General features: G+C 32.4%; 1 protein-coding gene across 3 annotated transcripts; it reads left to right on the top strand.

Annotated features, from left to right (window-relative positions):
- Positions 1 to 957: 957 nt before the first annotated feature.
- On the top strand, positions 958 to 21,613 carry LOC117106831 (sulfhydryl oxidase 2-like). 3 transcript variants are annotated; one of them, XM_033248303.1, is made up of 12 exons: positions 958 to 1,217; positions 5,396 to 5,496; positions 11,662 to 11,707; positions 12,413 to 12,515; positions 13,180 to 13,270; positions 13,554 to 13,699; positions 15,379 to 15,653; positions 16,162 to 16,297; positions 17,267 to 17,396; positions 18,003 to 18,134; positions 18,284 to 18,422; positions 19,816 to 21,613. In XM_033248303.1, the coding sequence occupies exons 1-12, from the start codon at positions 968 to 970 to the stop codon at positions 20,469 to 20,471; spliced, it is 2,205 nt and encodes a 734-aa protein (XP_033104194.1). In that variant the 5' UTR covers positions 958 to 967; the 3' UTR covers positions 20,472 to 21,613. The 3 variants fall into 3 exon arrangements, with proteins under 3 accessions (XP_033104194.1, XP_033104196.1, XP_033104193.1); XM_033248305.1 differs by lacking the exon at positions 11,662 to 11,707 and adding an exon at positions 10,181 to 10,226 and having other exon boundaries at positions 16,165 to 16,297; XM_033248302.1 differs by lacking the exon at positions 11,662 to 11,707 and adding an exon at positions 10,181 to 10,226.
- The last annotated feature ends 5,687 nt before the right edge of the window (positions 21,614 to 27,300 follow it).

Here is a 27,300-nt window from a genome sequence, read left to right as displayed (position 1 = left end):
TCTACAGTAGCTATGTCTTATTGGAACTACTTCTGAAGCTAATATCACTTTGCAATATAAAGTTTAAATCAGTGAAACCAACTAAATTCTGATCTACAGTAGCTGTTCTTATTGGAAGTAGATACAGTAACTAATTTGATCCTTTAATGATTAATTCAATGATTTAATTGAATTGATGAGGTTTTTCCGATTTTACTACAGAACTTAAACCTAAAAAATTCTCTTCCTTCTGCCTTCACAACTCTGTTCATGAAAAGTAGGCTACATTCTCGTCCTAAATTATACGGATCACTTGTACTTTATTGATTATACCTCCGAATTGCAGTATTAATCCTAACATGAATAATAATTATGGTTATTATGGACAATAAATGACGAACGCGTTCGTTTTAGAAACCATAAATGGAAAGAAATAAAATTATATCAAAGCGGTTCCGCCGTATTAATATCAGACGATTAAGAAAATTGGGTACGCGACAGATAGCAGATGATAGGATAAGAAATGACGGAAGTATTTATCGTCAATAAGCAGGCCTAGGTTAACATTCACTTCCATGATACTGCACTTAACATATGGGTGGTACGTTGTACGTTTGTGCTCTCTTAATTAAAAGTAAAGAAAGCAAACAAATATCAATTTTATTATCAATATCATTATCATATCATCATTATAAAAGCAGACGTGATCGATATTTTGGCACAATATTATAATTATTGTGTGTGGTACAACAAGTTGGAGGCTTATTTAGGAATGCATTGGGCCGCACCGGTGTTATTTTCTTTCATTTTTTGCCATTATCATTATCAAGGCATTAAGGCATAATTGCTTAATAAATGCCCGAGACTAATCAATATACCAGAAACAAGAGAAAACTCATCACAGACATAAGCATTGATTTTTTTTGTCGAGCGTTAAACTATAGAGGGCGTCCCACAAGAAAACAATACACCAAAACAATAAGACAATATGGCACCGTACACGAAATTTATGCTGCTGTCAGTGTTGTTGATTTATCAAGTTTTAGCTACTCGGTCGGGAAATGTTCCACAGTCTTTGTACGATTCTAATGATTTAATTGTACAGCTAGATAATGAAACTATTTCGAAGACATTGTTCAATTCAGGAAACTCATGGATAGTTGAGTTTTACTCCAGTTGGTGCGGCCACTGCATCCGCTTTGCGCCGACGTGGAAACAGCTGGCCAAGGACTTGAAAGGTTTGTCATCATTCGGGAGCCTCAAGGGTTTTTTAAGTTTGAGAAATAATAGGCCTAGGGCCTAGAGGCTTAGGCCTAGGCCTAGACTATGTTTTTCCAAGGAGGTATTTATTTTATACCGCCTTGGTTTTTCAAATAATGCCATAAAATAAATAATCAAGTTAAACTTCCCGTACTTACTAGGCCCTACATGCTATATAGTGACCTAAACTACGTGGAGTAATTATAGGGCTAGGCCTGGACTATAGGGTAGGCCTAGGGTAGGTCTAGTACTACTACTACTACTCTATTCTAGGCCTACTACTAGGGGCCTAATACTAAACTAGGCCTAGCAGAGGGATCAGGGGAAATCCCCCTTCCTCATTCATTGAACAAACATGGATCCCTAATCCTAATTGTTAATTCCAATCCCTAGTATTTTGGTTTAAAAGCCTAAAAATCATAAAAACATCTCTCCCACCAGGGATTTTTTACAGTACTGTATTCTTCTTATCATAGGCAGCCCCATAAGTATGGACTCCCTACCTTGGACCGCCTGTCGGCATATTTCATCGGCGCAGATCATCATGGGGAAAGGACAGGGAGACACGTCTCCCACATATTTTTAAGGGTGTTGGTCCCCACAATTTTCGTCCACAAAGTAATTTCAAAAGTCAAGAAGATGCCGGACAATTGTTGAATTGAACTGCATAAATGACCCAGTTCAAAAGAACACTGTACAGCCAGAATACATCTTGTTTGCCCACAAACATCTGAATTACCTATAATGAGCGCATGCCTTTAGGGCACATAGAAAAAATTATTAGATTATCACTCTTTTTTTTTTAAATAATTGATGAGTTTTTTTGAGTGTGTTTTTTTTGCATATGAAGGGGGTAGAGTAAAGTAAATACTGTACATCAAAGACATCACAGCGAATAATTGTTCGATGATAGTGAATTTTACTATAAGAGTGTCATTTTCGGCACTGTACCTCTAAATGTTTTTTGAAGTAGGTAAAGTAAACACACCAAAGACAATGTTTTTAAGTTTTTTGCTATGGTACATGGTTCTATGTTATCTTTTAGAGGGAGAGAAGCATAAAATGGTTTTAGAATCATGAGGGATGCTAACTATAATATTACTATCTCCATGGTTTAGTGCTTACCGCCAAGTATAGCCTTGCATTGCATCAGCGCTGTGACCCTTCAGCCATGTGCCACAGAATTTGTAGTAGAGTAAAAATTGAGATTTAAAAACGTAACAACCTGCGTGTACTGTACTCAAAAATAGATTTTGGTAGTTCAGTATGTGTTAGTACATACTAATAAGTGACTTATAAATTGTTACAACCATTTCCTCAACATTCCATTTTATTAATGCCCATGGTTAAGTTTTTAGGTCATCACTCATTACAAATACAATATTGAAGACTGTAAAATTGGTATTTTCAATATGGGCAAATAAAATTAATTGTTATTTTGAAATTATTTTTTGGTGAGGATATTTACTATTTGCTTTTTACTATCCTATATACTGATGGTAAACAGGCTGGTGAATAGTAAAAATAGTTGGGGCAGGGACGTGAAACCAGCAATTAAAGCCCCATTCCCGGAAAAATTTCAGTTGTTAAGAAAAATCTAACTTTTGTATAATGTTTTAAAGATTTATAAAAATAATACGCAATTGCTAGTTTAACTGAATTCAGACATTCCTTAACATGAAAAAAATGTAAAATAAGACTGAAATTTGATTTTTTTTGTGTTCCACACAAAAAATAAATGCAGATGAATTTTTCATGTTTGATTTTGCAATAGGTCGTGCGAAGAAATATATTAGGCTCCGAAAACATTGTCATTAGCCTATCCAACACTGCTAGGAAGGCTAGGCCTAGCCTTACCTCGACTTAGGTTCTGTTGTCACACATAAAAACGGCCGATATGATATTTTCCGTTGCTAGTATTGACACTTGTGAAATATAATATTTCATAGGAATTATTTCAAATTTGATAAAAAAACTGATTCTGACCGAGATTTTGACACTTAAACAAACATATCTCAGGCCTACTCGAACGACCGCATAGTGCGAGATGCTAAGTACAAAAACTAATCCCATTAGAGAGGGCGCACTTTATTGACTGTATAAAGTACACATAAAAGCGAGAGTATTCCAGCGGATGCGGTCTACAACCTACGAATTTGCCTAGTATTATAACGAAGAATTCGTTGAGAAAATGGTAATATTCTCTATGAGAAATGGTCTGTATTGCTCATTTTCTTTTGCGTAAAACTAAAATTTATGCCAATATTTTTCCATGATTTATAATAATTGGAGTAATGCATGCATCTTTTCTAAAAAAAAATCTGTTTTTAGTTAAATTTGGGTCATAATACTCTACATGTAGTAAAATATTGTTTTATGTTTAAAGTTTAAATAGGGGAATTTTATTAATTGCCTTTTAATTATTTTTATTGTGTAGTTAATTTAAGATTGCCGGCTGGTCAGTTTACATTTCATTATTTTTTTAATCAACAAAAAAGAATATATATTATTAATTTTATCTGATTTTAATAATTATTTAGAAATGAATTGTCATAATAATAACAGAAAAAAAAATTGTTTCTAATTGTTTTATTGTCCTTTCATTATAACCTGTTCTGTATTTCAAACTTAGAAAGTGCAGGATCTCAATAATAATGATTATTTTATCACTATAAGTTTTCAGTAATGGGTATCACGTGACCTTACTTGGGTGTTGGATGTAAATAATGGAGGTTGCTATGCCGGCTGTACCTTGTTATTGCTGTAAAGATCATCATAATTACTGTTTTTGTTCTTTAGAACATGATTTAAGTTACTAAAGTCGATTGTTGATGTCACCACACAAACTTTGTGTGACTGGTCGTCCAATGGAATTAGGGTTAACAACAGCAAATTGTGGTCATATTTCAAGGAAAATTGTGTCTGTAGCTACTGTAGGCCCTTTTTACAGCACCCTGTGCCATAAGTACATAGATGATGAATAATCTTGGTTTGGGTTGGCAGTAAAATATACCAACTTGATTGGAAATTGAACTTTTGCCTTAATGGTTTGCTAATGCCCCAAAGGATACTTGCCCCCAAACATTGAGATTTTTCAACATAATGTTAGGCCTAGGCCCCTGCATATCTAGGGTCTGTTTAGGTATGCACGAGAGTGTTCGACCCACGAACTACGCTAGGATTTCTAGGGTACCTAATGTTTACAAATAGGATCATAAATTTCTAAGCATACAATGCAAGAACACTAAAATATGTAAATAAACACTATTTTGAACAATCATATTCCCTTTCCTTGCAATTTATTTCTCACGTTAACAGTTGGTGGTTGTTTTCGCAACCATAAAATTAATGGAATGTTTTCCATGGTTACTGTATGCCCACTGTATGTCACGTGGCTGGCTCTAAACAAACATCGCCGAATTTGTCTATTGTTTCACTTGATCACAATAATTAAACTTTCTGTAACTATACTAAGCTCATAAGGCAAAGACTTCTTTTATTTCTTGTTTCGCATACTTATTTTTTTAAAGATTATCGAAGGAGGGCGGAATAAAAATAAAAATAAAATTTTTGTTTCCTTATTTAGCAAATTATTTTGCCAAAATCATCCAGATGGAAGAGAAAATAAAAATAAAATGTTATTGGTGGATGTAAAATATGATGGTTAAATGCTTCAAATTTATATAATTAGGAAGAACATATCTTGTCTTTGGAGATTTTAAGGCAGATTAGGGCGTAATAAAAATGAAGAAAATTTTATTTTTTTCTGAAATTTCCGCTTTTTTGTGGCAACGGGTGCACTAATTGGCCAAAAATATATATATTTTTTTTTAAATCATCAATATTTGCAGTCGGTGGGTTCCCTAAACAAGGTATAAAAAAAAAGTCTCATCTAGGCTAGGTAGATATCGTTTTCATTAGAGCTTCTTTGAGTACATTTCCAGCAAGCCCTGAGCTTTTGGGGCTTTAATTTGCTAGAGAATGGACCAGTGAAAATGATTCTTTCCTTTCTCTTCTGTGTTCTTTAGTAGTTTTCTTTGTATTATTTCATGATTACCTGTATGTTTCTTATTGTTCATGTACAGCACATAAGGCAGCTTTCTCATTCTATGCGCTATAAGAATTACATGATTATTATTATTCTCATTCCATCCAGCCTGGAAAAGTGTTATAGGTGTTGCCAGCATGGACTGTGCTATACAGCGTAATTTTGAAGTCTGTCGAACATTCGATATAGAAGGATATCCTACACTGAAGGTATTTATTTGACAAATGTTTATATTCAATTCATTCCTTTCTTAATTAACTAACAATTAATTAATTGGTGAATTAATAACAGTTAACATTAAAAGTTTAGATTTTATTATTTCAACAAAAGAATGGTTCATTGAATATTTACAGTAGTTTTGCATTTAGTTATTTATTTATACTGTACAAAATTAAATATGAAACATCAGTGACAATTTCAACTCAAATTGTACTACTATTGGTGTATCCAGGCAGTTTTTTATTTCTCATTTCTCAGACTGTCAACACTAGGTATGTTGTTAGTGGTACCATGCATATTTAACATGAAAACAACTGTAAAAAGTTTTTAGTAGACTTTCTTTGAATGCATGAGAGTGCATATTTAACATAACAAAAATGTCAGTTCCATCTTATTGCTTTTTAGTAGGGTGTTAAATATGTACAAAATCAATATTATAGATTAAAACCATAAATAATCTTTTAATGCATCATCATGGGATCACTTTTGAATTTTTATGTAACTCTGCAGTAACTATGCGATGATAGTATTGGTGTGTCTTTAGTCTTCAAATGGAGTGGCTGATGGGGGCGCAAACTCAAGTGGGGGGGGGTGCCCTCAATGAATAGATGAGGTGATTTTTAACTACTTTAGTGTGATTTTTTTTTTTTTTTTGGATATTTTCAATGAGGAGGGCGACTGGGGGAACGTGAGGATTTTTTTGGGGCGCGCACCTCCCCCCCCCCTTCCAGATACACCACACACAGTAATAATACATTAATCATTGACAATGATAATCATTGAAAGCAACGATAAAAGTACAAATAACTAGAGCGAGCAGTCGATAGAGTGTGTACGTCTGCCACGCAAAACTTCTCCTTCACCTTTTGAGGTTTTGCTTCTCCACCCTGAAAATTTAATCACTTCATTCTTAGTCCAGTTTCTACCACTCTGCTAATGTTATGATGATCCATTCGTTAGTTTTTGTGCATATTGGCAAGACTTTTTTTATTCCTTTTTTATTATCGGAGGAGGGCGGAATAAAAATGAAAATAAAATTTTGTTTTCTTATTTAGCAAATAGTTTTGCTAAAATCATCCAGACGGAGGAGAAAATAAGAATAACATTTTATTGGTGAATGTAAAATAGGATGTTTAAATGCTTCAGATTTATATAATTATGAAGAAATATACATATCTTATCTTTAGAGATTTCAAGGCAGCGGAGGGCGTAATAAAAATAAAGAAAAACTTTTATTTTTTTCTGAAATTTCCACTTTTTCGTGGCGGCGGGTATGCTAATTGGCCAAAAATAAAATTTAATTTTTATTAATATTTGCAGTCAGCGGGTTCGCTAAACAAGGTATAAAAAAAGTCTCATCTATCAGAAACAAAGACAGACAAACAGTGGTGAATACACAACCAATTGTGGTGGAGTGAATATAATAATACAGTAACTCTGTAATTAATATGCACAGTAATGTCATTTGTATTAGGCCACACATCCATCATGGCTCCATTTTCCACTTGAAGTTGCTCTTAGTGTGTTTTCCATTTTATGTATTTATTTTTTTTTATTACAATATAAATAATATAATAAACTTAATATAATAAAAATACCAAATTGCATACATAGCTCCAATATCACAGTATGTTGCTCCTTATACTGCCAATTGGAAATCGCCGGACATTAACCACATTTGGCACGATACGGGTGACTTCTATCTTTACTTTAGACAGCACAAGCAAGGTGAAACTTAAAATAATAAATGTTTTTTGTAGTAACATGTTACCCTGAAGAAGGAAGCATGAGCAGTTCCAAGATACTAATCTTAAATTATCAAATAATTCACCATGTAGCATCTTCTGTTTGTGTTTGATATTTTGTGTGACTCATTTTTACAAAGCGTGTGATGCGGTCTTGGATTCAAACTATCCTTTGTTCTAAAACCGGATGGCGACAGTTGCCTTCTGCATACAGTACATCAACATTAAATTGCAATTTCTGCTTTAATCTCTCCCTGATTAATTTACCTACACGGGTATAAAGTTTTTGACAGGTTTTTATCTCCGTTTTTATAACCAGCTTTTTCAAACTCTACAATGTAATCATTCTGAAACGGAGAACAGCAAGGGCAATATACTGGTAGCGATGGTGATTGGAATTACTTGTGGCATTCATTATTATAGTAATATTATCAACAAAATCTAATAACAAGGGGAAAAAACTTGGCGTAATTGCAAATCTATCCCGTAAATTTCCTTATAAATTAAACATACACTGCACGGTAATATTGATTAATTTCTCTATTCTAGTGAAGTATTTGTAATGTTGTCACCTTTTTTTATGTTATAGATTATAACATCATGAAAAATATTGTAATTTCATTTCAGATAAAATTCTTTTATCCAAGTAAAAAAAAAATATGTATTCATTTTTTGGAAGATATTGCTGTTTTTTAGTCATGTTTTTAGCTCATAAATACCATTGAAGTGCTTACATTATTTTCAGTCAGTTATAAGCTTACAATTGGAAGATTAAAATGAGAAAATGTTTTCCCCAACAACTTTAAGTGCATATTAATAATGCTATTCTTTGAACAGATTCTTAAATTGGAGGGTAATCAAGTTAAGAATTAAGTAAGTAAACCATTTGTAAATTAATAAACTGAATTGTTTGATCTCATTGAAATTCGATTGCTTATTTGATTCTTTGAAATGAGGAATGAAATGTTTTAATCAAATGTTTGAGTATTATTTTATGAATCGGACACAGCATGATATCAAGCTATATAAAATGCAAACAATGAAAATCTTTTTTTGTGGAGAAATATTAAAATTATATACCAATTGAATTTTAGTTTTTTTTTAAAAGATCAAGTAGATTTTGAAGTAACATTGATACTCAGAACAAATCAGTTTTTACTGGTGCTTTACTACAAAAATTATTCAGTTGCTTACCTGAAAAGTTATTTTAGAAGTTTGTTAAAAAATATGCTGTACTGTAGTATGTTTGTATGTTAATTGGTCGCAAAATATTTTCCTAGTTCAAATTTACAATCAAAAGTTGAGACCTTACCTAAAATAGAAAAATCATCCAATATTTGTTTAATAAACTACCTTTTTTTAAGTTGCTTAAAAAATAAGAAAAAATTTAGGTTGAGGTAAAATATAAAATGGGGTATTTATTTTTAAAATCTAGAAAAAAAAACCAACAAATCTTACCTGTACCTTACAGTATGTGCAGTAATTGTGACTATGTAACAGTGTAATACACTCTCTAATATGTACAGTAATATACTGCTCTACAATAATAATTTTTTATCTTTGAAAAGTGGGTAAACTAAAGAACAAAATGAAATATTTTGAGCCTGAAATTGACAAAAAAAAATATGAACACTGACTCTGGACATAATTTTACTGGTTCTTATTTTTGTAATAAGCTAATAAACACAAACTACAGAATCTATTAATTCAACACTGGCAGTATAATCTTTAATTTGTAATTTGTAAGCCACAAAACCACAAGTTATTGCATAATTATACAAATTTAACACATCAGCTAATACAATGTAACTTCATCATAATAATTCTTCTCCACATTAGCTACATCTGTTGCATTGATTTTTATAATTTGATGCACTCGTAATTTGTATAGCAATGAGAATATAATTGACAATTGTTTGACTTTGGTATTTGATGTTACCCAACAGATGCATAGAATATTTATAATTTACAGTCATATTTACCAAATTCCGTATGTACAGTTCAGATCTATCTACAGTAAGATTCTGCCCACACTATCAAATTTCATGTGACAAAAAGTACGTCATACCCATATTTGGGTGTAATATGACATCATCATGCCCATATATGGGTACATCACACAAATTTGTCACATAAAATTTTGAAGTATGGGCAGAGCTTTACTTGATACCGGCAGACAAGAGTTTTATAAATCTATAACATTTTGATCTATTTTCTGTGTTCTATAAAAGCTTTAAATAACATATATGAAGCGAAAAAACTACAGTGCATTGCATTGTATGTAAGGGAAAATTATCCGAAAATTATCGTTATTAAATTTTAATAAATTATAAAACTTTTATAACTACCAGAAATTTATTAAAACATGAAACATTTATCGAAAGGTCCACTGATTAATCTCAGATAAGAAAGTATAATACATACTCCAAGTATTGAAATACACGCCATCGTGTTGGGATTCAATATTTCGACATTAATTATGTCATCATCAGGAATCTTTTTTTTTAATTTTTCAAACAGCTTTTTAATAAATTATAAAACTTTTATAACTACCAGAAATTTATTAAAACATGAAACATTTATCGAAAGGTCCACTGATTAATCTCAGATAAGAAAGTATAATACATACTCCAAGTATTGAAATACACGCCATCGTGTTGGGATTCAATATTTCGACATTAATTATGTCATCATCAGGAATCTTTTTTTTTAATTTTTCAAACAGCTTTTTAATAAATATAAAACTTTTATAACTACCAGAAATTTATTAAAACATGAAACATTTATCGAAAGGTCCACTGATTAATCTCAGATAAGAAAGTATAATACATACTCCAAGTATTGAAATACACGCCATCGTGTTGGGATTCAATATTTCGACATTAATTATGTCATCATCAGGAATCTTTTTTTTTAATTTTTCAAACAGCTTTTTAATGCATCAAGTCAAAACAACACAGGAATAATAGTAACAGGTATGGATTCTAAGCTATACTCAACAATTTAAAATGTTTTCAAAATGTAATAATTTTATAAAAACATTATTTTGTATAGTAGTTTAAAAAGCTAAAAACTACCCAATTCCTACCTACTGATTGAAAAAAATTAAAAGCCCAATGTTTTTTTGTTTCTTTTCTCTATTTCGTTATGTAAGAAACATGATAAATGTTATAAAATTTTAATTTTAATTTTCATTCTCTCAAAGTTTAAAAAAAATAAACAATTTTAATCAAAAAATATTGCTGTATTGTGCATTTATACTGTAATGATGAAATATGTTTTATTATGTTTTATTTATATGTTTTATTATCATCATTCCTGATGATGACATAATTAATGTCGAAATATTGAATCCCAACACAATGGCGTGTATTTCAATACTTGGAGTATGTATTATACTTTCTTATTTGAAACATTTATGGACTAGCAGAATTATGTAGGTTAGGCCGCAGAGTTTGCCAAGGTTATGCTGTTGAAAAGACTGGTAAGTGTTTGGGAGTGCTTCTCAATAGGCTTTATGATGATCCGCCTCTCGGTAGAAATTGCTGCCTGTTGATATCCCAGAGCTCATTATCTACCGTAGCACAGTTAATTCTAGTGGTTCTCCATCATTCTACATACGAGTGAAAGTAGTTTGCGTTTTTCTTAGGCAATCATCTTGATGACTTGCTCTATTGTCATTATTAAACAGCATGAACTCATTTTCAGAAGAGCTTTGAGCGATTTTTGTGGTAAATTAAAACCGGTGTTTATGTCAAGGATTTGAATTTGGTTAAGTGTACATGGTAGCACTGCGAGTGTGAATTCATTTCAGACTTAATTTAACATGAGACAAATTAATAAATTTAATATATTCATGAGTTTGTTACCGCTAACCTTCCTATTGTAGTTGTTGATGAATTTAAATTGGAGTATTATGCATTAATTTCTACAAAATAATTAGATTAATTTTTTTTTTTTTTTATAGTATCTTCTGATAACTATTCAGTTTATAATTCACATTTTGGCATTGTTTAACTTTTAACTCTTTTATTTGAATAAATTCATTATATTGTATGTTTTCTTGAAAGTTTGTTTTTATTCATCATCAGAATAAATTAATTAAAAGTTCCTGGGTTCAGTCTTGGTTAAAAGTCAAGTCAGAAATATAAATCCAATCACTAAACCTTATGAAGAGATTTGCCTAAGCCCTGGACACACTATTGTCATTTACCCATATATACAGTAGTCATGTCACATAATGGGCAAATCATATGTTTGTCACATACGAGTTTGCTGGTCAACAACGAGTTAACCAACATTGCCTGTTGGAGCGCCCTCACTGTAATAGGGTGCATATTTTTGTATAACATTAACTTAGCACTATTAATAGATATCCTAATACATCTTTTTTTTTAATTTTTCAAACAGCTTTTTAACGCATCAAGTCAAAACAACACAGGAATAATAGTAACAGGTATGGATTCTAAGCTATACTCAACAATTTAAAATGTTTTCAAAATGTAATAATTTTATAAAAACATTATTTTGTATAGTAGTTTAAAAAGCTAAAAACTACCCAATTCCTACTGATTGAAAAAAATTAAAAGCCCAATGTTTTTTTGTTTCTTTTCTCTATTTCGTTATGTAAGAAACATGATAAATGTTATAAAATTTTAATTTTAATTTTCATTCTCTCAAAGTTTAAAAAAAATTAACAATTTTAATCAAAAAATATTGCTGTATTGTGCATTTTTACTGTAATGATGAAATATGTTTTATTGTTCAATCCAATTTTTGTGTTACAAATGCCTACACTTTCTATTTTTGATTGATAATGTATCCCCATATAGAGTGAATTAAATTAAATTCATGTTCGAGCATGTTTGTCAACCAAGTAACATGCTATTTATTTGTCTTGTTTATTATACCATGTAACATTTGTTTTAATGATTTTTTTTTATTTTTATTTTTTATTTTTTCATGACCCAACTCTGTGTCAAACACCAAAAACAGGGTCGCCATAAAAATAAAATATGTAAAAATATAAGTCAAAATATTTAAAAAATTGTAAATTGCAAAAAAATACATTTTTACATTACATATTAAATTTACATATTTTGTACATTTATAATCATAATCGCCATTATATTAATGCCAAATTGTTTTTTTTTTTTTACAGGTGGACGTCTGTCAAAAAATCTTCGACATGCAATGATTAATCACGTCGAAAGTCATAGTGACAAAATCCGACCCAAACATTGGCCAATTCTCCGTCCAATCAGGTAGGGATTTGTGGGACACAACAGATGCTATGTTATAGTGTACTGTATCCTTTCTGTTTTTTCCTGTGAGCACTTCACCATTTTGAAGGCAAAAACACATTCTAACTAAGGCTTTTTTCTAATTACACTCTAGTAGAGTATTCTTATTAAGTATTGGAGTAACTTAGCAGTTAAAATGATTGTATACAATCCCAAGTTCTTTAGTTAAAATCATACAATACAACACTCAGTATATATATTATCTGTAATTTCTTAAGACTGGGTTGATAGGCTTTCAAGCTGAAGTGTCCATGACTATCATCAATCCTAGCCATCTTAGGTTATTTTTCAATTTGTTTGTTCTTTCTGCTGTTTATACTAGTGTGTGTGTGTGTGTTTACTACTGTGTGTGTGTGTTGTTTATACTACTGTGTAAATTGTATTGTACACTTCTTTGGCTGAATAAAGAATGAATGAATGAGTATTTGAGTATTTTTTTTGTTCTCATGAATAAAAAATAGTTTCATTCCTTATGTCTTAATTTATAGAGTGCACCTTCCATTCTGTTAATATATGTATATATATATGTATATATATATATATATATGTATGTGTATGTATATATATTTGTATGTATATATATATAAATTATATTTAGGCTGAGGGTTTTTTGTGTCTTTTAAAGAAAATATGAAGTTGTAGCATTTAAAGAATCACCAAGTGCAAAATACCTTGCTGTTATCTTTGAGGATGAAAAGTCTTACATTGGACGGGAGGTATGTGACACCTAATTGTGTACTGTAAAAGTAGTACTAGTAGTTTATACTGTGAAGTTTTTATTTATATTCTCAAATTGATATTGAATCTTATTCATATATTTATTAATAATATTAATTATTATTATTATTATTGTTATCATTCAATGTATTAATGTTCTCATAGTTATATATTTTTCAGATACTCATATAATGCCTTGGTTTAAATATAGTGTTATGACATCATTTTTCATGAACTTTCCATCAATTCCTTTATCCATTATGATGTTTCCTCTTTATTCAGGTGATACTAGACATGGTTCCGTATCCCAAGTTCAAGGTAGCAAGAGCAACAAAAAATGACACAGTATTAACCAAAGAACTGCAAGTTACAAGTTACCCTTCGTTGTTTGTCTTTTATCCCGATGGACAAGTGCACGAACTAAAGAGGTTGGATATTCTTGTTTCTATTCATATAGCTCAATTAAACACAGTCCAGACTATCAAATCACTTGACAAAAAACTGTCGTATGCCCATATATAGTCATGATGTGCCTATGTATGGCCATATATGATGTCACCATGACTATATTTAGGCATATCACAAGTTTGTTAGTCTGGACAGGGCCTTTGGAAGCATGTAGATACATTTCAAATATTTGTTACCTAAACCACAGATTCTAAAGCATTTTTAAGTAGCAGTTTCATTGTTCATGTTTACAGGTTTTTCCGTGTGTTGGGTTTCAGAAACGATGATAAAATTTTAATTAATAATCTATTCTTATAAATCTTATATAATACCGGCATCCCTCCAATTAAAGACCACTTTTGGGACAAGGGTTTCCAGCAGCTTTGGTCTCTAATGAGAATAATAATAGAAGACATTTATTAATTTGGGACCACAGAAAAGTGGTCTTTAACAACGGTGGCGCCAGAAATTTGCTGACAATTGGTCCAAAATGTCGGAATGAGATGGTCAACTAGAACCTTGGTCAACGACCCGGAATAAAAAAATCCCAGGTAGTCTTCACAGGGATAGTTTTTTTGGCTTAGTATGGCCAAATTGTGCTTTTAGACCACAAGGTTAGGAATTAGCAATCAAAATAACATTGTTTGAATAGGCTAATTATTATTTTTTTAATTTTTGTTCCAATAACCTAGTCGTGGCATCGGAAGACAGGGGTCAAGACCTGTCCAACGGAAGGTCAAATCTCCCCCCCCCCCCATGCTGGCACCACTACTGGTTTTAATTGAAGGTGGTCTTTAATTGGAGGGATACAGTAGTTTAAACCACCTCAGGCTCACCAGGGTTGGTTGTCTATATATCAATCATTTTATAATTGAATGGAGACCATAATTATGTTAATTGCCATTCATTATGCCTGTTCACTGTTAATCGATTATATGCTTTCAATGAGTATCATATTTGTATTGAGGGAGAATAGTTAATGACGTTGATGTTAATTTAATTTAATTTATTCTTTGGAGACACAATACAGTATACTTTACATAAAATAACGATTTAAAAAAGAGGGATATGGAGAAGCAAAAGCAGTAGAGACCACTGTCATCTTGATTGTCTGCTCATGCATCTCTAATGATATTTCTGAAATATTCCAGAATTTTATTAGTACTGTATATCAATGACCGACCCCTTATACAGAATCCTCCAACACTCCATAACTTAAAAATGGTACCTATTCTCATTTCCGCTAGCAAAATTGTACACCATACCTTTCCAATCCTTCTTTCCTTTTTTATATATTTTTCTCTCATTGTCTGCATTTTGCATCTTTATAAAGGTGCTTTGTATTTGTTTATTATTAGAAGCAATTAGTATAGTCATATTCCATACACTTGTTGAAAATCAGTGAACATAAGAGTGGTTAGTGCAAAATTGCATTCATGCAATTTTCAAATGAATGCACTAAAAGGCTCTCAAGTCTACTAATAGTGTGAAAATTATATGGAATATATCTATACTAATAGTGTTAATAACATCATGTACTGTATTAATATATTTTATCATTAGTGTATTATTATTATTATTATTGTTATTTTTGTTATAATTCATTATTCATTATCAGCATAATCATCATCAATATTATTATTATTATTATTATTATTAGTATGCCAGATCCAACTAGAGAGACATTTAGGAGCCTGTTGTTGGACCTACTTGGCTTGACAGATTCACAAGATCCTCCGAAAGAGACAATAATGGAGAAGTCCAAACCTTCACAGGAGGACAGAAGAGACTTGGAAACCAATGAAGTCATCCAGATGGAACACGTTGATGCCATTTCAGAGGCAGACAATGAAGTGGTTAAGTTCCTAAAATTAGACAATATGCCAGGTATTGAAAGACAACAGGTTCCCAATGTAAATCACAATAATGGTGAAGGTATGTAGAATGAAAGGTAAATAAAATATTATTAAAAAAATTCTGTAGATAAAACGAGGGTGCACAATATGAAGCCTTAATGGGTAAGAGCCAACTAGAGAGCTAGCAGTTCAGAACCCTTAAACATGCTGAAGCTTTTTGCAAAACTATACAAAAATAAAGAAATAAAGAAATATTTCTCCTTAACAAAGCATCATTAAAAATGTTACAATGTTGTCATAACTGGCACACTTATTCATCTTATACAAAACTATTCTCTAAGTACAATATCATTTTCATAATTTATCTCTTGAATCTTAAAATTATAACACCTTATTATTGTTTCCTCAGAAATTAGCTAAGCCACCTCCAAATATAGAAATAAATCCAAAATAAAACTGAATTTAAAGTTATATACAATTTTATTTGTTATTGGATTTTACATTTTTTTTTTTCCATTAGAAATTTATTTAGGAATTGCAACTCTGTTTTTTACATATAGTATTGAAAGTTTTCTTACATTTTACGGTAGTTGTAGAAGAACCTGTGAACGCTGGCAATGAGGGCGCTGTTGTGGAAACTAAGGATATGTGGGATATTGTCAAGAAGAAGAAGTATGAGGCTGAAGCTGGACAGCAACAGCAATTTAGGAATATTGATGCATAGTAAGTACAATTGCTCAAATTACTTTTCAAGATATAATATTTTAGTAAAGAGAAAACTCCGAACCGTCTTGTGGCAATAGAGACATGACCTATGTAAATATGTTGACCAATCAGAAAATGTTGACATGTTTAGAGTATGCTCCAATAATTATTTGTCAGAAAACACATGGCCACCTCTCTAAATGCACATTGGCCAGTTGTCTGAAAACACTTGGTCACCTCTCTAAAAGCACATTGGCTAGTTGTCTGAAAACACTTGGTCACCTCTCTAAAAGCACATTGGCTAGTTGTCTGAAAACACTTGGTCACCTCTCTAAAAGCACATTGGCTAGTTGTCTGAAAACACTTGGCCACCTGTCTAAAAACACATTGGCCAGTTGTCTGAAAACACTAGGTCACCTGTCTAAAAACACATTGGCCAGTTGTCTGAAAACACTTGGTCACCTGTCTAAAACATATTGGCCAGTTGTCAGAAAACACTTGGCCACCTGTCTAAAACACATTAGCCAGTTGTCAGAAAACACATGGCCACCTCTCTATAAGCACATTGGCCAGTTGTCTGAAAACACTTGGTCACCTGTCTAAAAACACTTTGGCCAGTTGTCTGAAAACACTTGACCGCCTGTCTAAAACACATTGGCCAGTTGTCTGAAAACACTTGGCCACCCATCTAAAAATACTTGGCTACCAGTCTAAAAGCATATTAGCCAGTTGTCTGAAAACATTTTTCCACCTGTCTAAAACAAATTTGCCAGTTTTCTGAAAACAATTGGCCACCTGTCTAAAAACACTTGGCGACTAATCTAAAAGCACATTGGCCAGTTGTTTGAAACACTTGTCCACCTGTCTAAAAACACATAGGTCACCTGTGTAAAGAAAAATTAAACACATTGGTTATCTGTATGGTTCTTGTATAATATTGTGGTTTAAAATTAGGCAACATTGTTGGTACCACATTATTCGTTTCAGTTCCCCTGTTCACATGCAAGATCTTGAGTCAGCGCTGACATATGCCTTGCGACAGGAAGTACCGTTAAAAGTAACAATTGGAGGATCAGCATTGGAGGCTCTCCGCAACTTTGTTAATGTGTTAAACAAGGTAAATTTTAATACTAGCAGCGGTGGATCAAAATATGTCAATTTCTAATAATAAAATAAAATAGATTCCTGAACAGTGACCAGGCAGTCTTTGGCCCCTGTTTTTGTTTAATTGTTACATTTTAATACATAAAGTTGAACATTTGTATATATAGCTACAATATAGTAGTTTATTGAAATCTGGAAAAAAACAACTTTTAATTTATTTGTAACTACTCCTTTTCGTCAGTGGCACACTTTTCAATGAAGGTGCATCTGTTTGTGAATAATAATTGTTATTGTTCAGTTATTTCTATAAATAAAATATTATACTTTTAAATTACATCAGTTTTGTAGTTGACGGACTCACTCTGGACCTGTATGTTTGCCTGACAGATATTTCTAATCGCTTTGTGTGTACTTAAATATCTTTGGTATTTCCAAATTCTTGCTGTGATAGCTTCTACTGAATGTATTTTTGCTTTCTGTAGAGTTTACAAATCACCTTTTTTTTAATGTAGGTTTTAATCCTTTTTTGGCATTTGCTCAAATTTTAAATCAATATCTTTATTTATAAAAAAAATGGCAATTTAATTAATGTAAACATGTTGATTTTGTTTTTACTTAGTATTTTCCTGGTAGAAGCCAGGTTAGCATGTTCCTGGAGAGTCTGGAGTTCTGGTTGGAGGATCTGAAAGGACCATCAATCACATCTGATGAGTGGCTTGATTTTGTCAATGAAAACTATGACCCAGAGAAGGTGCAATGATTTATTTGCATTATTATTTTTGTTTATGTTATTTTTTGAATATTAAATTAATAATATTATTTAAAAATAATATTTTTTTTAAATAATGTCATTAGTTTTTTTAATTATTAATACTTAATACATGTCTTGATCTTTTATAGTCTTCAACTGCTGTATTACCTCACAGTGTGAAGTGGGAAGGCTGCCAAGGCAGTTCTCCTCGTTATCGAGGCTATCCATGTAGCATTTGGACATTGTTCCATACACTTACTGTCAGTGCTGCTAAGATAAATAAACAAAGTAAGTCAACCAATTACTCAATTCCTTAATCACTAAATAATTTAATTTTCTTATAAATCATTGATCAATGAATCATATTCCACCAATTCATCATATTCCATCAATAAACAAATTGTCAATCTGTTATCAAATTATCAATTAAATTATTAACCAGTCAATCCTCAATTAATTTTTGAAGTGGTGTAGTCGGCTAAACTGGTAGTAGCCACTGTGTGTGTGCTATACCGTGGATATCTCTTATTCCCCGGCTCAATTCCCATCACTGCTCTCCTTGATTTTCAGCTGGAGGGCTGAAATGCATGTTACTGTAGCACACAAATGATGCAGTGCACTCTTCAGAAAAGAGTAGGGGATTTTCTCTTGGTGTACTGCCCAGTTTACCAACAGAAGGACGCTACTGGAAATAAGTCTTACGACTTTTGTGGGTTTTCCTTTGTGGGTATCACACTGAAGAAATCAAATCCAATCAGTCAATCTTTCCAACAATTATAGCTGCTTCAGGAGGCTGAAATGCAATTTTCAATTGCACTCCATCTTTTAAGCCACTGGTCCTGTGTGCAATAATGGTCCATGTGCATAGAGTAGGGGATTGTCTCCCAGTGCACTGCCCAATTTACCACCAGAAACACCTCATTAGAAATATTTTTTGGACTTTCGTTTGTCATCCTTTAAGTGATTCAATCCAACCATCCTTCAATCATGCAATCCAATAATCAGATAGCCTATTTGCTATTCCTGGGCAAGATTTTCCAAGTTAAATTTACCTCATAGATTGGCCAAGATAAATCATATGGATGATGTACACACTAGATACAGTATATGTATTTATTCAAACAGACCAGGTACATGGTGTGAGCAGTGGCGTAACACCTATGCACTCTCGTGCGCGGTCTGCAGGTCCCGACACCGAGGGGCCCCAAAGGGCCCCTTCCATAGGGTTCTCGATCTAGTACCCTGACACAAAAGGGCTTTGTTGATACAGGACAACATAATACCGTGAAACCTCGAATTGAATCCCTGGGCTTCTTTTTTCTGCAAACTTTTGATGGGCTTCTTTTCAAGATGGGCTTATTTTCGAGAGTACTTTTGCAAAGTAAAGAGGGGGCTTCTTTTCAAAATGAGTGCTGTAAATTTTGTGAATTTTTACTATAAAACAATAAATACGACCACTGCAACATCAGTCTGTATCATGGAGTGTGTTTAACCAACATGAAATCACCTAAACTACTGTATAAACCAAGCTTGTTTTCAATTTTTTTGTTTTTTGAAATTCATGTGTAGAATTGGAAAGTGCCCAAAATAGCCTTAGTCTCAGTCCCATCGTTGTGCCACTGGGTATGAGTACTATTTGATTTCAAAGTCCTAAATACTTATTGTATTTTTTTTTTTTCAGATCCAAATCGTAACTCACAAGAAGTGCTATTAGCTATGCAAGGCTACATACAGGTGTTTTTTGGATGTACGGAATGCGTTAAGAACTTTGCTAAAGAATCAAAGTCGATGTCATCTTCTGTAAAGTCGTACGACGATGCCATCCTCTGGCTTTGGAAGACCCACAACAGAGTCAATGAAAGGCTTAAAGGAGACATTTCTGAGGATCCAGCCCATCCCAAAATACAGTTCCCACCAACACAGCTATGCTCAGCTTGTCGCCTTGGAAAGGGACACGAAAATGAATGGGTTAACTCAGAAGTCCTTGTGTTTCTCAAAGAGTATTACGGAGTGAGGAATATTGTTTTTGACCAGTTAAATATTAAACGGCAAATCTCTAATTTGAAAGAAAAAGAGCAATTGCCACCAGAAAGATTTTTTAACATTGATAATATAAAACTGAAACACGAAGCGATGAAAAGACAATTGGAAAAACAATTAGAAGTTCGTCTCGCTGAGGAACGACTAAAACAGAATCCTGGTTATGACTTTCGTATTACTGATATGGATCTTAGTATGTGTGTATTTATGTATGCTGTTTGTATTTCTTTATGTTTATTTGTATATCTAGTGGTTTGTCGCAGGAGAAGGAAGAAAATGATAAAGCAGAAAGTTTAATACATATTTTTAGGATACATTTTTAATGTTTAAAGTTTTTTTAATATTATTAAGATATGATGTAATTCAAATATCATTAACTTATATACATTCCATTTCAAACAACAAAGTAGCATTTAAGTTTTTAGATTATATTCAAAATATTATACACTATCATTTCAATACATTAGTTTTTAGTGAGAATTGCCAGTACTCAATAATTAATGATCAGTATTGTTTTATTCCTTCTTAAAACAAAAAATGATTGATGCTCATATTCGATATTAAGTAATTTTGATTGTTTTTATTTAATTATTAATTTTTGGTTTCTTTAATATTATCATAACAGTAAGCTCAAATTGATATACCTTGATGTTAGATGTGCCTGATAGCATACCATTTCACACCAGGTTGATGACTATACACCAGTGAGAAATAATGAACACATATAATGTGGTAGACACTGTATAGCGGATACTGATTCTGCTGGAACCCCTATTGTGATGGAAATTCAGCGCACGAATTTCACGTCGGCTTGTTTCAAAACTGCTTGGAAAGTCAAAAACTTCGACTGAAACAGGCTATAGCAGACACTAAATTTCATGTACGTCGTCAAACCAAGGAAATTGGTGGTTCATAAAACAGATTTGTTTGTACAATAACTAATAGGCAAACACGATTTGTGTACAATCGTCTTGTCTTTCTCGCCTAGTCGTTTCGTAGGCTAGGCCTAGGTAGGAATGACGCTAGCCAAGGCCTACAGCATCGCCCAATTGAACCCACGTGGGCCGCGTAAATCGTAATGCTTATCAAAATCTATTATTTGTCTTCATTTTACAGTATTATTATGTTTAAAATGTTGTTTATTATCTAAAAACAACAAAATACAACATATTGTAGGCCTAATCCTACCGCCCGTTTAAACGCAATCACGATCGCATCATGACTTTACTACAAAGAGATACTGTACATGTGTGGAAAATCCCTGATAGATCATTCTGGGCATGCGCATGGATATGCATGGGCAGTATTGAAGAAAGTGATATTTCCCATGCCAAAGATAACGATAAAATGTACGCTAAAACGAAATTTATTCGGCGATTTTCTTATGTAAAACATATGTATTATACTACATTATTAAATTAATACAAGTACGACCATTCTTTCACCAGCAATATATTGATTTAATAGAGAAATTAACAAAATCACAATCTGTAGAGGACGATGTAAGGTCGAGCGTTCGGAAAAATCGTAGTTTACTATATAGGCCTAGGTAGTAAAAATTGCCGAGGCTGCCGACCTCGGAGAATTTAGGTCGGCAAATTTTTGCCGACCTAATTTTTTCCAAATTTTATGGGCTGGAAATTTGTGGGGTAGAATATTTAGTGTAGTGATCCCAGTTATGCTAAAGACTTAAGCTTGTGGTGGATCTACGCACGGTGGACAAATAGGCGTGCGGTGGGGCTATAGTAGACACTGTACAGTAGGCCTAACTTAGAGTTATCAGTCTCTGCATGAAGGTATGAAATTTTAGTATGCCCATGGGTAGACAGGCATTTACTGAGGTTTCACAGCGGTGACCAGTAGGGTCTGGGGTAAGCCCTGGTGAGGGGTTTAGGGCTCCAGACACTTAAACAGTGCAATTTTTGGTACATTTTAGAATGTAATATGCCCATACATTTTTAAAGAATTCATTTTCTTGATCTGACAAGCTGTGACCTACAGAGGACTTGGCCTGTCTGGTAGAGATATATCGCTTTTCCATAGCTGGCCAGTGTTAATAACATAACAAGCATTCTGATTCTTTAATAATAATAAAATAATAATAAATGACTTCATCCTTATCATGTTTTCTAGTGTATTTTTAATTTTAGAATATATATATTTCTATAGCATTCTAGAAGAAAAATATTAATTTACCATGGTAAAAAACAATTTGTGATTTTTATTTTATTTTAATTGAGTATTATTTTATCTTTGTATTTTTGTCCTGTCAGTAATGTCTCAGCAATATCCTGTATTGAGTGTTTCAAATGATATTGTAACCCTTATACATTCTTGATAACATGCAATTTTAGAAATAATTATGTATACACTAGCAACAATGTCTGTGAAAAAATAAAGATTTTAAGCGAAAGATAACAATAGTCATAATTACAACTAATTAGAATTAGGCCTACAAAACTTTGTAATTATATACTGGTTTAGTGATTATGAAATTAAACCACTATAAAAACAACTGTAATTGTTCATTTATGAAATCACTTTGTATAATAGTTTAGAATTAAGAGAATATAAATATAAGCTAAAATCTAAAGACTAAAATTCAAAATGGAATTGCGTACATTGTATATTTAAGTATGAGGTATTTCTTTCACTAGTAAATTATAATGATCAAATATTTTCTTCACAAATTTATAAATGCATAAATCATAAAATTCATACGTTCTTTGCATAACTTCTTTTTCATTATATATAGCAAAGGCTGATTGTTTCAGTTCAGTAGGATCTCAAACTATGGGTCTCAACCCAAAATTTGGTCATTAAGTAACAGGGATAGAGGGTTGCAAGACAATTATTTAGCTTTTTCAAATCATTCAAAATATGCTGTAAAAGAGAGCGCATATAAACATTTTACTTCAATTTTGCTTATCCAAAAAAAATTACCTATTTTGAGCATCTGTTTTTTTAACGTCCTGGGAAGTAGGTCGGAGACAAATTGCCTTGAGGTCTGTTTGGGTCGTCAGCCAAATAGTTACGAGAACCGTTGTTTAAAAATGAGCATGAATTTTACTGGAGTTTAGCTTTTAACACGCAGAAGTGTATCATCTTTATTTTAGTATGCGTACACCCTTAGAAAACTTTTCTTCGAAAAATTATACAAGACTTAAATAGGCTTGCAACTTAACTAAGCTTGTCTATTAAAATTCAAGTATAGAAACCTGCCAAAAACCTTTCTTGCCTGTGATGCAAATGCTTATCTATTTAAACTAAATTTTTGCTATACAATAATATGCTTTCACAACAAATACCGGAGCCTGACAAGAACTTTTCTCAGTTTGTTTTTAATTTTCATTTAATATGCAAAGCCGACCAGATATTTTAATTGTGTTATTGTAGATTTTATATTTTTTGCTTTGAATTTAGTGTACTTATTTGCATTTAAAATGCAATTATTGTCTCTGTGTAGACATTGCAATTAATATCTACTTAATTAATGCAAATGTATGTATTTTAATTATTAAAAATTCATCAAACTCATGAATATTTCCTAGGATATCAATCAGTGCATTGGATGTGCAATGGTAGAAATAAATTGGCCTATTACGGGGTTGTTACTAAGTGACGTATGTGGGCGTGTACTAATAGAGAGTTTTCTCAAGCTTACAATAACGAATACGGTTACGTCATCACATTTTTAGACAGCCTTTGGCCTAGAGTAGTATATCTGTCACAACGTAGACGATTCATGCCTTTAGCTCGTACAGCCTGTTGTAAAGAATGTTTTAGATATGAATAACGATAATGACGTATTCGTTTTCGTAAGGCTGCGAAATCTCCCTATTGATGGTGGTGGCATAGGCCTACTACAGTATAAAAAGCATATTCAATATTAGTTAAATAGCAACATATGTCAGGATAGATGAGGTAAATGTTGTAGTTGTTGTTGGGGTAATGGTTAAATTTGAATAATGAGAGATGAAGGACAGGGCTGCAAGTTTCGAAGTATATATTTACACCGAATCCGAATTATCGGATCGGAAAGCATACCGAACCGATCAGAAAATCGAATCAGTAAGTAAAAGAGTAACGGTTTCGTCATCGCACTGGAGACCGCTCCGAATCTCGGTTAGGATCCATCGTGATCGTAGCTTTATTGTCACCAAACTGTATGTGTGTCTTCCTTTAGCTTTTTTTGTATTTCTTCCAAATTTTTGGGCTGATGGATTGCTGGGAATCAAATCCCAGGCAATATTCTCCCTTTGGTGGTGAGGTGTTGGTGCTATTGTGGTGGTACAGTATGTTATTTAAAAAAATAACCAAGTATGTTTGGGTCTGTGCTTAGAGGTGCATGATGTCTAAGGCTGCCTTTTTATGTGCGATTTCCTCCTCTGTTGTGTTTTTCCCCTGTTTTTTATTAAAATATATTTTTATTATCCGCTGTAAACAATGTCTGTCTCTTATACACATCTAGATGTGTATAAGAGACAGCTTTTTTTACAGTAATTAGAATATATGTTTTCCACGTAACATACCGGTAAGTATTTAAATTGTGTTATGATTTAGTACATAAAAACAACATAAACAGGCATATACATTATAATAAAAACTTCTCTAACGTACACATTTTATCACAAATTAATTATTGTAATTCCTTTATTGTGGTTTAAAGAAATCAGTTTTCTCTAAAAATGAACATCTTTGGTAAGCTACACCTAAACATACTACATACAAATATATTATTTAAATTGCTTAATTTGCATTACATAAGTATTTAAATTGTTTTATACATAAAAACTATTGACAGAACAAATCATTAGCTTTCACTTTGAACATTTGGTTTAACTTGTTATTGAAAATATAATCATATCCTGTCTATTATTTTGCACAGAATTATTACCTTGTAATCAATTTAAGAATTTTGATAACGAATACGTTTACGTAATCAAATGTTTAGACAACCTTTCCCTAACAGTAGCATATCTGTTACAACATAAGCGATTCATGCCTCTTGCATGAAGCAAGGATCATATGCAGCTCGCACAGCCTAATGTCAAGGATGTTTCAGGCACGAATGACATAATGATAATGCAGGCCCGTATCCAGGGGGTTTATGGTTCAGGAGAAACCCCCTTTTCTAGCAAACCCCCCTTTTTTCTGGGGAAACCCCCTCTTTAAGTTTTTCAAATAAGTCCCCAAACCCCAACTAATGCACTGCAGACCCACCCAGACACAGACATTTTCAAACATATCTGCTTTTATAGCATTATTTAGACCCATAAAGGGGCCCGGTGTCCTCTCCCGGAGAATTAACATTTTCTGAATTCAAGGAAATGTACTTTATTGCATTGTGAAACGCCTATTTATAAATCAATATCCTAAAAAATCTATGGTTTTTTGTTTTATGAAGATAATGATGAGGAGCAGAATGATGATCATGAATTTAGCTTTATATTATAGCAAATAATTCGGTCGAATCTACGGGGCCCTTAAACCTTACACATAACGCTTCAACAATTTTTTTATATATTGAAATATATCTAGTTATTTTATCAGTGTTTTCCCCCTTTTATTTGAAAATAGTTGTGCCGTCACAAACTAAAATAACAAAAAGGTCAATTTAGTAAATTTAAAAGTACAGAGGTTAAATTAACATTGACGTTATATATCGAACAATTAAAAGTTCTCCAAACATTTTTTTCAAAGCTGGTAAAGCGAACGATAAAGTAAACACTATTTTTTCAGGCTTGTATACACTTGATTGACCGTAATGAGTATGACCATGAAGGCAGAGCCATGCTATGAAAAAAAATAATCGGTTGAAGTCAACAGATAGGGCCGCCCTAGCCCATTAATGGAGATAAAAGATTACTGTAATATATTTAACGATTTTTCTTAAGTCTACGTGAAAAAAAGTACAGACACGCACATTACCGTATATTATACATATAATGAATGTTTATAAGTGCTGGGAAGAATATTTTCATGTGTTGAAAAATTGACTTTTCAGTTCACGGAGGCAGAGTTGAGTTGAATGGAAAAGTCAATCTTACAATTCATGAAACTGTTCTTCCCATTGCACGAACACAAAACATCCATTACCGTACTTAATGTTTAATGCAGACTAGTTTTTCCTGCTGACTCCCCTGCTGCTGAAGTATTCTCTGATAATTATGAATATGAGGATGATGACGATGATGTTGAGGTATCGGGGTTTTGAATCTCTCACCGTGCATTAATTTTTAAAAATCTAATGAAATGTGAAATCTAAAAAAAATATATGCAAATTCGATTATCAAATGCAAAGGTAAACGGATGTAGAACAATATTCAATCTTTAATCAGTTATTATCACACAAAGTAGCATTAGTTTTGTGTAAATAAATGTTTACATACATCTTCAGTTAGTATTTGTTTTAAAGATAATTCCACTTTCTTTGAATTTCTATAATAATCTAACTACATAGGCCAAAGTACGGTACCCAATAACGACAAGTTCACTCTCCATTAAATACGTTTTATAAGAATATAAATCTATAGGACTAGCGCACGGCTCGTAACATGTCGACAGAAGAACATCTTTACGCCACAATGAGATTGGTTTCCACGTATTTCAAATACTAGACCTATTATTACTTAATAACGGGATCCCCATGAGCAATACCAATCAGCTTTAAATGAGTCGTGGAATTAATTGTACAAATCTTAACGATATATTCTGTCTATTTTGAGATGCAATACAAAATGCAATAGGCCTATTTGAATTACATGCATTGCACCTATATATTATTGACTTCATTTAAACAAGAAAACATAGGCCTATTTTTTGGCAATTAACAGGCGCATACAACTTTTTCGCATAAACCCTTTGAATTGACTGGTTAAAACAATCTAAATTTACTTGATTCGAACTGAATCTCTTGGAAGTTATAACTTAGATTTTCGGACTTTTAAATGACCAATTCAATATTGTTAACACTTTAGGCGACAATATTATTCTGATTAAACCATGACAGATTATCCTAGGCCTGTTATTACTAATATTAACAATAACATTTATTATATTATTATTGGAATATTGTATTAGCCTTTTCACACATAGCCTCAGTTATTGTGTAGTTTTCCACCAA

The sequence above is a fragment of the Anneissia japonica genome, unplaced genomic scaffold, assembly GCF_011630105.1.
Source record: "Anneissia japonica isolate Jap-2015-1 unplaced genomic scaffold, ASM1163010v1 scaffold1165_len1893470_cov193, whole genome shotgun sequence".
NCBI classification, from domain to species: domain Eukaryota; kingdom Metazoa; phylum Echinodermata; class Crinoidea; order Comatulida; family Comatulidae; genus Anneissia; species Anneissia japonica.
This window is presented reverse-complemented; position numbering and strand designations above follow the sequence as displayed.